This window comes from Sander vitreus, chromosome 15, assembly GCF_031162955.1.
Source record: "Sander vitreus isolate 19-12246 chromosome 15, sanVit1, whole genome shotgun sequence".
NCBI classification, from domain to species: Eukaryota; Metazoa; Chordata; class Actinopteri; order Perciformes; family Percidae; genus Sander; species Sander vitreus.
The window spans coordinates 2,991,740-3,005,463 of NC_135869.1; the positions used below are offsets into that span (position 1 = coordinate 2,991,740).

Here is a 13,724-nt window from a genome sequence, read left to right on the forward strand (position 1 = left end):
TCAGAGGCTGATTTGCCCAAATTCAATTCTGGTGTTGCTGTGGTCAGTGTCGGGACATCTCCTCTGCACAGGAACTGAATTGATGCATCGGACATTAGAGTGAAATCGGAGATATGATCCACTCAGCAAACAGCAAGTAAAACCCTGGCATTAACTGTGAAGGATCACTGGTCATAATGTGGAAAATATGTGCTGTGGATAATGTTGAATATCGCGAGAAGGATATTACTTGTGCTCAGATCTGCATTTCTTATGCTTTCAGTATTCTGCTAAAATACAACAAATTGCTTGTTGAATTTAAAACAAAAATTTAAGAAAATCATTTCCAACATTCTTTTATTGAACAAATTGAACACTGAATTGAATATAAAAAGGCAGCACTGAAAGAACAATGATAGCTGCATAATTATGAAAGTGCAGTTTTCTACTGATATTTTTCTTTCAACTCAAAATCTCTGAGCCCCTTTCGCTATATGTTGCGATGACGATAAAAAAAAAAAAAAAAAAAAAAAACGATATATTGTGCAGCCCTAGTGGCGATCTGTTTGAGAAGCTGTACAACTACAAACAGCCGAGTGTGTGTCTCGCCAATCATTTTAGAGCAATCGATTCTTGGCCTTTTGACAAGGGGACACAAGGGGACACAAAAAGAGGCATGACAAGTTTCATTGTGCATGCGTTAAAATCAGAAACGCATTGCTGCACCTGTTGACAAAACGCATGCATGATGGGCTCATGATTAATGTGATCCTGTGTGGGGAGCCACGGTAGCCACATGGAAAGAGCCTTTTTTCTTTCAATCACTACCTCATAGGGCTGGGCAATATATCAATATAAGTCAATTTTGTGATATGAGACTAGATATTGTCTTAAATTCTGGACATCGTAAAATCTTTTCTTACTCTTATTTTACCTTGAATTTGACTGTGAGCAACTACAACTAAATACTTTCCCTGAGGGGATCAATAAAGTATTCTGATTCTAATATGGTAATATGACATAAGTGTTGTCTTTTCCTGGTTTTACAAGCTGCATTACTGTAAAGTGATGTACTTTTCGGAATGTTTCAGACTGTTCTTTTATTTGCCTTTACCCACCTAGTCATTATATCCACATTATTGGCGATTATTTATCACAATTGTCATGTTTTGTACCAATAGTCAACCCTACAATATCGTCACAATATCGATATCGAGGTATTTGGTCAAAAATATGGTGATGTCAGATTTTCTCCATATGGCCCAGCCCTACTACCTCATGGGCTCAGGCGTAGGCTGTGGCATCAACTGACTGGTATTTCAACTACAGTCAGTCTACTGCCCAGGCCGGTCCCTTTTCACCGTTACACCGCGTTTCATTAGTGGTTCAACATGCCCTCGGTCACTTCCCGGGGTGGGGGGTGTACAACGATGGTCACTCCAGAGGTGGATATCACCCATAATGCATAGCAGAAAATACATCGATGGTTAGGTGGCAGTAATGTACAACTGGTAAAACTCTGGTTACTGACCACCAAAGAAGGAAAATGTGAAAAAACTATTGAAGAAATACATTTCGACAGATAGTTTCTTAAGAAAAAGGTAGCTTGGCGTTTTACTGAAAAATGTAATAACTGATGCGGCAATAATATGATTAATCATGATGCAGACCAAAAACTCTCTAAATCAGAAACTAATGCAGCTGATTACCAAGCCTCATTGACAAAAGTCTGCAGGTATGACGATTTCAAAATAAATAAATAAATAAAACACTAATAATAATAATACATTTTATAAATAATTTGTACAGCAGCACCGTTTATACAAGAAATGCAGCACAAAGTGCATTACAGTAAGGAAACTGCATGACATGCACAGACGGAATGAAGATGAAATAATAAAATGGAAAATAAAGCACACTTGAAGGAGTAGCGCTAAGCCTACAACTGGCGGCTGATCCCTGACAGTTTGGGCTGAAAGTGACCGACAGCAGGTGTGTTCCGTTTTAATCCCCCGCTCCTGCACCGCCCACTTTCACTCTGCTGTCCAAGTGGCCTCCCTGCGACACTTATCAACAGCTGAGGGGAAGTGGAACCACTAATGAAATGCAGCATTTGACACAAATACAGTTACCACCCTGCTACCACTTGAGGGCAACAAAGTGCCCCATATAACCACAACACCGCAAGAATGGAAAATGCTTTAAGGTCTTTACTTCTAACAGTAAAAAGGGGCCCTTTTATGGCAGATGTCAGTGGTGTTCACAAACCAAGATCAGATAGGCTTGAAGTTAAGTGAGAGTAAAGCTCAGAAGTCTTACCTTGTTCACAGTTCTCTACGGTTCCACACTGAGCCAACAGACCATCCAGCACCTGACACACACACACACACACACACACACACGCACACACAAACACACACAAGCACGCACACGCACACACAGAAAGAGAGGTCTTTTAACATTTTTGTCTGATTTTCATGCTACGGATTCTATCTTTCAGGGACTGTGTTCATCAAACCTCTAAGAGTCATTGAGGAGTAAAAACCGTCTTCTCTGAGTTTGAAGGAAGCTACCTACTGCGACTTAGGGCCCATTCAGACCCAAAAAAAAGCAACCGGGCGATTTGCAGCAGGGTTGTGTGGTGGTGGGAGTGTCACTGAAACGGCCCATTTGTGTGACGCCCTGTTGCCCTCTGACCCTCTTGCTCATATATGCTGCGCAAAGGATTGTGGGTCAAAATAGCCAGAAAAGCCTGTTGGCTTGCATACTTGCAAAATCTGACAGGATGCAGTAGGACATCCTGGTATTTTTGGCATACCGCATTTGACATATTATGGATTGGGGGCATATTAAATCCTTTTCTGGCAAACTACATAGTACGGTAGTATAGGTATTAGAACTAGAGCTGCAAAGATTAATCGATTAGTTGTCAACTATTAAATCAATTGCCAAGTATTTTTTTATTTATGAAAAATAACAATTCTAAAATAATCGTTAGTTGCAGCCCTAATTGGAGCACAAGAGTCCGTTTTACGGAGAGACGTAGCCCTCCTGTGGACACACACGGCAGGACCAGGGAAAGAGAGGGAGGCGATCTGCCACATATTCAAATGACGCGCACGCACGTGCAAACACAGACAAACAGACAGACAAACAGACAGACACAGACACACACACACACACACACACACACACACACACCCCCCCCCACACACACACACACACACACACACACACACACACACACGCGTATGTGTGAGCTTCCTGATCCTCCCACATTCCCATCTTCTGCATTCAGTCTTGTTTGATGAATCAACAGATTCACGTGAAGTGAATAGATTGAGCAGAGATACGAGCGGAGCCAGCGGCAGGGTAAAAACAGCGAGACAGAGACATGTGCTCTTACGGTTTTATCCAAGGAAAGCATGTCTTCATTTGGTTTGGTTTTTACCGTAAGCTGAATGGACAGAGGTCTGCTCGATCCTTAATGTTGTGACATGGGAACAGTTTATCTGGAATTTTACTTCTAACATCTAAGCACACCAGCTTTAAGGTTAAATATTTTTAGTGCATACATTCAGTATTTAAAGTCACTATTAGTTGTTCAGTTTAGGGCTGCTCGATTATGGAAAATAAATCATCTTTTCAAAGTCTTTTGGAAAGATGTTGCATTTATTGAATAAAAAAAAATTAAAAAAAAATCAACAGTGAAAACACCCTGAACTGGGAAATTTACCTTCATTCTTTTCCTGCTTATACTTTTTTTTTCCATTGAGAACACAGACAAAATAAGAGTTTGCTTGCAAAACGTAATGTGCAAAATAATAGTTTTTCTCGATAACTTTTTTGTTTTTTGGGGATCATTAGGAGCCAAACATCACAATTAAAGTTTTGACTAATTGCACACCCTTGTTCAGTTGCTCATGAGAGTCAAATCCTTAAGGCGTCTGAGCTTCCACATCTATAGTGCTGCATTACGCAAATGCACTATACAGGGCTGCACTGTGCACAGAGTGCATGTTTGCAGCTTAGATGTTCGTGTTGTTCATATCCCTTTGGTTCAATGTTTTCCTAGTGTGTACTGTATAGCGCTTCAAACTGTATTTGTGAGAACTTGTTAGGGATAGACCGATTATCGTACCCTTTTTTTTTTTGGTTGTTGCATCAGTACATGACTATTGGTTAATGTTAGATTGTAATAACTGGACTCATTAGAATCTACGGAAGCAGATTGCTGCCGAGCCTGAAAAAGAAGTAACGTAGTATCAGTATCTTGTTATTACATGAAAACTTTGTTTTGCTTCGCGTTATAACAAGATATTTTCACGTTATTACACATACAACATACCAACTTATCAAGTTATACTGTATCCAAGAAAACGTTCTTGTTATTACAATGTACTATTTAACACGTTATAACGTGAAGTTGAACTTTTTTACTTTTCACTCAAACAGGAGTGCCATGTTCTAACAAGATGAATTACCACGTTACTATAACGTGAAAAGTATCATGTTAATTATCACGTTATATAACGTGACACTTTTCACGTTATAACTAATATTGCTATGTATAAGGTGGTAATAGTATTTTGTAATAACAAGGAAATGTTCTTGTTATAACTTGATACGTTTGTATGTTGTAATAACGTGAAAATATATTGTTATACTGTGAAAAACATCTTATACAGTAAACTTTTCACGTGATGACGAGATACTGATATGTTACGAGATATGCTTCCGTAACGTGCAGCTTCCTCTAAAAGCCATTCATTTCCACACAAAGCGGCGAGTGGTTTTTGGTTTGAGCCATCAAATATATCCTCACCTAGATTTGTGGTTCCCCATGATTCACCATCAGCCCACTGAGGCTAAGACAAATATGACCCCTAAACACCCCCACCCCCCCTCCACTTTTTGCTGAAAGTCAGACCTGACCAGGCTTTTACAGGCAGATTGCAGAACATCGCAAAGTGCTTACTTCAATCCTCTACCTCCACTTCACAAACTTCACTTGATTATCTGAAGTCTGAAGCAGGATTTATGGTTCTGCGGAGGGTCCACGCAGAGCTCCTCGCCGTAGCCCACATAAGTGGACGGAAGTCTAAACTTGTGCGTTGACGTGTGTTGAAATCTGTAGCAAGGAAAAGTTAACCCTGTCCTTGATTTCATGTTATTTACGGAGAGGGAGAACCAGGAAATGAGCAGGAGGAAATGAGCAGGAGGAAATGAGCAGGAGGAAATGAGCAGGAGGAAATGCAACGTTACCAAGCCACAGCTATGCGGACCAATCACAGGTGTTGCAGTCTGCGCCGCTGCGACGTGTGTTTGCATTTTTTTTAGGCGCTTGTGTTTATATATCTGCTCTTATTGCTTTTTTCAACATTTCTTTTTGACGTTTTCGTTTACGTTTTTGACGCATCTTGACAGGTGTTTTATAAATGTTTTTTAACGCTTTTGATGGGTTTTTTCCTCCAAAGTTTGACATTTTCTTCAATATTTTTTGAGGGTTTTTTTTCCTACACTTTTTTGACGTGGGTTATTTTTCCGTTTTTCCTTCAAACTTTTTCTCTTAAAAAAGAAAAAAATGGTATAGGGGCCAGTAAAAATTTAGTTTGGGCAAGTAGATTTTATTTTTACTTGCCCGAATGAACAACTGAAAAAAAACCTTAGCGTTGAACCCCTGTGTGAGCTCATGTTTTATTTGTGCTGACAGATACCCCTGGTCCCCCTCCCGTTCAGACAGATTTCCAGCTGGGGGAGTCTTTGTACTTTACGCAGAAGAGACCCTTGCTCCGGGGACACTACGGCGAGCATAAACCTAGCTTAGTAAAGAGAAGCGCCGTTGAGGCATTTTCGAAAACAAGCAAGATGGCTGCAGCTTTCTGTTGAAAGTACTACTTTCAAATTAAAAAAAAAAAAAAAAACGGCAACACTCCTTCACAGACATATTGATGCTACACCATCACAGCTCATCTCTGCATGCTGCAGTCTGTTTACATGTGTCCGTTGCTGAGCGCCTTTGTCACATTTGGTTGCTCTGATTGGTTGTAGGTCGAAAATTAACAGGTTTCCTGGCGATGTCAGGCTAGATAAAATGCATAAAAACTGTGATTGGGACCTTACACTCACAAAAAAACTATGTTTCCTAAGTGGAAACCTGTCTTGCTGTTATTGTTATTGACTGTCTTGGGTATGGACAGAAGTTAGAATGTCCCTGTTGAGGTGTTACTAAAAATATAATTTCACCAAATGTTCACTGGTTGCTGGCAGTTTCAAGTCACAGAAACAGACTGTAAATGATACCAGCAACAGCAATAATAGAGGAAATAGGAACTAACCTCCCACTGCAGGTGAGGTGGAATGTTTCTGATCTGCAGTTTCCTGGTCCTGTGGAGAGAAGAAGGAGGAGATGAAATTAGTGCGTTAAATCATCTGCAAACAGAAAGAAAAGTGTCTTAAACTATTGGGACTCAAGATATAGAAATAAGGCTTATGATGTAAGGAATCAAGAAGCACAGCATATCAACTGAGTGCACATGAGGAGTACTGAGCGTGGGTGTTGAAACTGGACACTGATGGCAGGTCGAGCGCTAAATGTGTTGGGCTGAGGGTTCGGGGATGCGAAGCCACTGAACGAAGTCTCTTGAGAGAAACGGGTGGAGTGAGGAAGAGAGAGTCTGTCTGAAGCAGGGCTGTACGATAAGAGGAAAATATGCGATATGTGGTAACATTGTTGAATATCGCGATAAATAAACAGATATTAAAGTGTACTCAGTTCTGCGGCTTTCTGTATTCTGCGAAAATACAACACATTGGATGTTAAATTTTAAAACAAATCAAAGGAAATCATTCTTTGATTGGACAAATTGAACATTGAATTATATATAAATGTCACCACACAAAGAAATTACTGGGTTTTTTTTTTTTCTCCAGTCTTTCACGATATGTCCCAGCCTATCGTGCTGTGTTTATTGCACCAGTTACTCTATTGCGATGATGATAAAAATTTGTTTTTATTGTGCAGCCCTAGAAGTGATTTTCTTTGATACAAACACTAAATAAAAACAGCATACGAACTCTCCATCCATCAGCTCTGACTGGTTCAACTGGAGAGGTTTATACCACTTCAACACAAGCCCTGTGTATGACACGGGGCACCGAACATGATCCGACTACATTTGTCTGTTCACACAGTCTGCAACTGTAGCTCCGTACACCTCAAAGTTGCTGTGTCAAATGTGTTTTTTGTGTGTGTTGACATCATTAGAACGGAGCACTGAAATGTTGCTTGTATTTTTTTGTTTAACTTGTCTTTGTCAGTTTGGAAAATTTTGCAAACGATGCCGATCAACGCTCCAGAACAGCAACAATTTCACGGGATTTTCTCCCCAGATTGAAACAGCACTGGCTACATACTTCATCTATATGTACGATGCGTCCAGTGTGTCAATTGACAGACTACAGTGCACTTTTTTTAAAGGTCCCATGGCATGAAAATGTCACTTTATGAGGTTTTTTAACATTAATATGAGTTCTCCCAGCCTGCCTATGGTCCCCCAGTGGCTAGAAATGGTGATAGGTGTAAACCGAGCCCTGGGTATCCTGCTCTGCCTTTGAGAAAATGAAAGCTCAGATGGGCCGATCTGGACTCTTCTCTTTATGACGTCATAAGGGGAAAGGTTACCTCCCCTTTCTCTGCTTTGCCCACCCAGAGAATTTGCCCCCCCCATGAGAGAGAGAGAGAGAGACTTCATGGCTTGCAAACAAGCAAAGCATGGCAGTTGGTCAAGGCCACACCCCCACCCTCCACCTTCCCCCCCTCTCTCCTCCTCAATAGCATTTAAAGCTACAGACACAGAAATGGCACGTCTTAAGTAAAGCTCATTGTGGGATTGGCTCTAGTGGCTGTAATTCTGCACCAAGGCTGAATTTCAGGAAAGAGACTTCAGACTTCAGATACAGTATTAGGGGACCACTAAGGCCTATATAAAAGAGACTTCAGATACAGTATTAGGGGACCACTAAGGCCTATATAAAAGAGACTTCAGATACAGTATTAGGGGACCACTAAGGCCTATATAAAAGCATCCAAAAAGCAGCATGTCATAGGATCTTTAACAAAAACTAGATGCTCCTTTCTGGTACAAAAACACAGCAAGTTCCATCAACAAAAATTCAATTGTGGTCAAGAGAAGACACCTTTCGCAAAAATAGGACATTTTATACTACAGTAGCACCTATCCTGGCATCTGACTTTGAATGAGTGCAACACTTCAGTAATCAGGATTTTCAGCTAATAAACATACACATTTCCCCAAAAGACATCAATGGTCAAGGCCAGCAAGACTTTGCTGCTCCATTTGGGAAGTGCCAACACTTTTGGTTTGTTCATTCACACCAATAACTCAACGTTAACTTGGATTAAAATCTCTTTGGAGTTCAAGGCCAAATTGAGACAAACCTTTCCATTTATAACTGCTAACAGATGGAGGAGTTGAGTTTGAGCAAATCAGGTGGCAATTATGTGTCTTTCTCAGGGAGATATTTCTTGTATCATCCCGACGCGTTGCCCATGAGCTCCTGATATCCCTCTGCCATCTGTACCACTATCTCTTTGAACCCAGATAAACTGCAAGAAACGTCTTGTTCTTGGCAGCTGTACGGATTCCAATTCTGACATAACCACAAAAATATCTCTGTAGGTAGGTGGGGGACCACAATTTCCAACGGGGTTTCCTGTCTACTTCCCCCAACACCCCTCACCCACCCCAACTGCTATAGTCCGCCATTATGAGGCTTGAGCTCCAGTTGTTGGAGTAAACCAGTGAATCAACAGCAAGTAGTGGGACAGCATCCTGCTCAACCACCCACACACTCAGTGGGGGAAGGGTAGTCCGCTGAATAGAAGGGTAGCAGTTGTGCATGTGTGCAAGAGCATTTCAGTATTGGAATCCTGTATTTTTGCCAGTTATCATGTTTGTATCTGTTCTTTCTGTCTATGTATGAGCAGGTTTGGTTATGCATGCATGCTGTTACCAGTGTAATCATGTATGTGTGTAGGTTTTCTTGGCTGCGTCTTGTCCTTAACTGCTTCACTGTTGCATTTGGGCATCCACAGTAATGACCCTCCCCTTTAGCATTCAATACATCAGGAACACAAAGCACCTTCGTTCTCTTGTGACCTTCTTGGGTTTCGATGCTTTTGATCTCTTGAGAACTCTCATACTTGGGTATTGTTCAGTGGAAAGAGGATTTTATCAACTGTGGTTTTATCATAAATTCTGCTTTTCAATCCAATTTTCTTTGGCATTTTCTTTATCGCTCTCCTTCTGATAAATTATCTATAGTACAAATCTAAGTTGTCTTACTGAAAGTAGTGCAGATAAAAGAAACCAGGACGATTTTCTTTTCATTTGTGTTTATCCCACATAAAATGAGAGTGCGTCTAGGTGCTTGGAACAGAGTTGAAACTAAATGACTCAAGAATCAGACTGTGTAACACATCTTAAAACCCATCCCTGCAAGACTATTTTTCCATCTGTTGCATTAGTGCTGCACCTTTGACCCTTGCCCTTCTTTACTGAAGCTGTTTGTAACAGTGCGGTGTTCCATCTTTACCACTCTTTATCCAACCCCGCACCCCACCCAACTATGCAATATGGCCCAAACGCCGACAACAACCAACCCCCATCTCCACCTCCCATACTAAACCCCACCCAAACACCCAGGAGGCTCCAGCACGGATGAATAGTCTTTTGTGCATCCAAAATACCTGGCGTCCCCATCCGCAAAAATGGAAAAGTCCTTTGATCCTTGATCAATGCTCAGCTATAATCACTAACTCCATCCCTCAACCAGCCAAACACACATTAAAAACTCCATGCCTCCACAACTTATACCGTACACATCAAAACCTTCATCACGCCCGACACACACACGCATGCAAAATCCCACCTTATCAACACATCAACTCCCCATTATACTCTCCAATGCCCCCCCCCCACACACACACACACCCAACCCCCATCAAGCCACCAACAGTGAACTTGTTTAACCCCTACAATCGCCGCCTGCCAACCCACAGCCTATCCGATTGGCTGAAACCATGGCAACAGGTTAGGAATGGGCGGGTAAAGAAGATGGATGGACGGGCGTATGGACAACAGAACAACAAGCTTCATATTTGTTTACGTGCTGGTTGACTCCTCTGTTATCTTTTTTAATTTAAAACATCTTTGCCTACATCTTTTAGCTACATGATGGTGACATACCTTGTTAGGTCTCCCACTCTCTGTCAACCGGAGCTAAATGCTAAGTTAACATATTACACTGTTGAACGGATTCCATGCTTTAATTGTACATATGTCTAAAACATGACAATAAAGCCAATAAGAGAATAAGATAATTGTCAAAATGTTCCATTTAAAATAAGGTTACACCGCTGAAACAAGAAAGATATCTGCTCTGAGACCCTCATTTCTGTCTTACTGTTGATATGCAAAGATGGAAACACATTGTCAATGAAGCTTGAAAATGTCTTAAGTCGAACGTAAAAAAAATGGGGCTGTGGATGTTCCCTCAGCTGCGAAGGTATTAAATCCATGCTCAGCTCTAGCCTCCAGTGAAACAAAGGACCGGAGAGAAAGAGTGACAGAAAGAATAAAAGCCAAGAGAATGAAAAGAGTCTTGTCCTCAAGGAGGAGGTGGAGGAGAAGAGCAAGAGGAGAGAAAGGCTTTGCCTCTAGGAGGGGTCAAAGGCCAAGGGTTAGAGCTCTTTAGACCAGAGGGGGCCTTTGGACCACAGAGATGCATGTCTATGTGAGGAGTTGTCCTTCAATTTCACACGCAAAACTTACACTTACAGCCCTTTACACTTTAAAGGCAAACAGTCAATATCCCCTTCCACACATGCACTGCAACCCTCAACTTATCTAGACATTACCTGGACGAGCTATATGTGAGAACGCAAATGTCTGAATTAGTTGAACCAAACATTAAATGGTCTTTACCCTGCCAGCTCCCAAGTAAACTGTCTGTGTAATGTCCGACCGAGTCGTGTGTACAGCAGCTCATTGTCCGGAGAATTCACAGCGAGCGGGGGGGGGGCGTGTTCAAGAGGTTTCTCTCATGCGGCTGGCTCAAAACCAGAAGAAAACAAACATCCGAGGGTGAAGAAGAAGAACGATGATTTACATGAAGACGCCAAAGAAAATGTCTGGAGAGATGATGAGATTCGGGAACCTACCGTTGTGCACTACATGTGTGACATTGTCTCCTTTTTAGAAAGTCACTTGTCTACCTAATGAGAGTGATGTACACTCATTACTACAGCGACATAGAGAAATGGAGCTAATTGCAAATTACACTTCCAGACTAGGTGCTGCTGTAAGACTAATTGCATCTGCAAGTGTAACTCACACAAGACATACAGTAGATTGTTGCACAGTTACACCCAAAGAACAAGAACCTTCCCAATAGCAACACATGCTGAGCCCTTTTGATCAGTTGAGAACTTCTCTCAGGTATTAACAAGGCATGTCACAGGTGATGTTGTTGACCTGTTGTTCTTTACTGGCTGTATTCAGGTGGTCTTGGTCAATTAATTAAGTCTAAAGCATGATTTATGCTTCTGCGTTAAATCTACGCTGTGGCTACGTACGTAGAGACACGGACCCTACGCTGGACCCTAAGCCCTAGACATGTCACAGCGATGCACGTCGCTCGGCTGTGACTTGGTAGCGTTGCATTTCCCCCAGACTCATTTCCGGGTTCCACCGTGGTCAGAAAGCTCAGAGGAGACACTTTGTTTCTCTTACTAATGTCTCTAGAGTCACTACTCGCTCCGAAGCTAATCACCGTCACCCTCTCTATCACACACTCCCCACACACACATGCCGGCCCTGCTAGAGATCGACGCACACACCAACGCAAGTATAAACTTAAGAGGCTACGGCGAAAGCTCTGCGTGGAGCCTCCGCACAACCATAAATCACGTTTAAGAGGTGTCAGTATGCTTCAACAGAAGTGCTTTTCAGATGGTCTAAAGCCCGATTCAGACCAAAGATTCGCGAGACGAGACAAAAGCGTTTCAGAACGTCGCAGGGAAAGGTTGCCGCGGACTGAGCCGGCCCGTCTCACCTCGACTCAAACCAGCTGATGGCTGATTAGAAAGACAGTCGCGTTCTCGTATACAGGCGGCCGCCGTCTTGGGAGCTACGGTCTTTCTAAACTATCAACTTTTTAATAAACTGTCTGTACACTTACAATGTTCTCAATGCTTCGGTTAGCATTTAGGGACCCTCATTATGCTACCGTTGAAGTGATTTGTTTTTACTTTCCCTGTGCCCCGAATACTAGCGTTGTAAGCTAATCAGCGGTCCGCGCTAGCTTGTTTGAAGCTACAAACACATTCGATTAGCATGAAAACATGTCCCGGAGAACGACAGAGTGGGTCTGTTATTAACCCCTAGGTTTGTTTTGCGCCGGAATTGTCCTTTAACGTACGATGCGTTTCAACTTCCCTTTAAATCACTGTTATTTTATTCTTCTACTACCTCTTTCACTTTTTTGTGTGAACAACCAAGTCCGACACCATGAATGCCTCCGCGAAGACGCTCTCTAAGAAGCATGCGCTGCTCAAACCACAACGGGTATAAACAACTTTGGCGTTGACTAAATAGCCGTTCAGTCGTGGATTTATCACACTGGAATTACTCGTCAGAGTCTCCGAAAAGTCACTGTATTCAAGGCCGGATTACCAAACTTCTGGAAGGGCTACAAAGATAGCAAACATATTCCTGGAAAGCTGGAGCTAATGGCTATCGAAGCTACAAACAGATGTGACGCTGGGTTCAAAGGTCGCGGAACAAAACGGAGACTTGTGAGTTGATTTTTGGATTGATAATTATTTATTTATGTTAAACAGACACTGTAATTCCACGACGGATTAAAAAAAGCTTCTGGATGGCCTACAATTGTTAGGAGGACCTTGTTGAAATGGCGCATTTCTCTGCTTCTAAACAAAAACAAAAGGAAGTCTTGACACTGTATTGCTCTGGAGATTTTGAATATTACATTATACCACGTAGTTTTTTTATGTATACGACAGCGTCGACTTTAGAGGGTTAAATACATCTTTCTCTCCTGCATAGGTCCTGCCACCCATCAGTAGATTGATGTCAGCACCCTTTTATATAGGCTACAGTCTATGGTTGGCACACAGACAGACTGTGGACAGCGCTTTTTCACTTGATTTATGTGAAAGTAACAACTGACTTTATAAATGTAAGATTTACAAATTATACATATATTTGAGTTCATTTACAAAAATGTATGTACAATGTTTATACAGTTTACTATTTACATATTTGTCAGTCACTACTTGCATTTTTTTTACATGTTTAATTACTTACATCAGCAGTTAATCTACGTCTGTGGATTTCCTCACATTTACCTGAGTCTAAGTTCTGCTATAGCGTCTGATTGGTTGGTTCAGCTACATGTGATTGAGTAAACCGAGGAAGTGTTGTTGTTGTGGAGCTGATAACGTGGGAAGAACAGTAAAGTGCTGCTTAACAAAGTTATCCGTCTCCATCCAGCTGTTTCTTCTTATTTAGAGTGATACAACCACCACATATTGAACCCTCACGTTACATAAACACACAACTAGCCTATATGCAAACGGAAATGATGTACGTGTTTATTTGCACATGATCAATCGCAACAATCGGCGTGATAACTTATGC

The 13,724-nt window shown here is 41.6% G+C and overlaps 1 protein-coding gene across 1 annotated transcript in view; it reads right to left on the bottom strand.

Moving 5' to 3' along the window:
• The window catches only part of igf2bp1 (insulin-like growth factor 2 mRNA binding protein 1), a 65,351-nt gene that overhangs the window by 15,356 nt on the left and 36,271 nt on the right, over positions 1 to 13,724 (bottom strand). Inside the window, exons 3-4 of the mRNA XM_078270329.1 lie at positions 6,318 to 6,366; positions 2,299 to 2,350 (exon numbers count right to left, since the gene is read on the bottom strand). Coding sequence (XP_078126455.1) covers positions 2,299 to 2,350; positions 6,318 to 6,366 — 101 coding nt within the window. The remainder of the gene's footprint in view (positions 1 to 2,298; positions 2,351 to 6,317; positions 6,367 to 13,724) is intronic.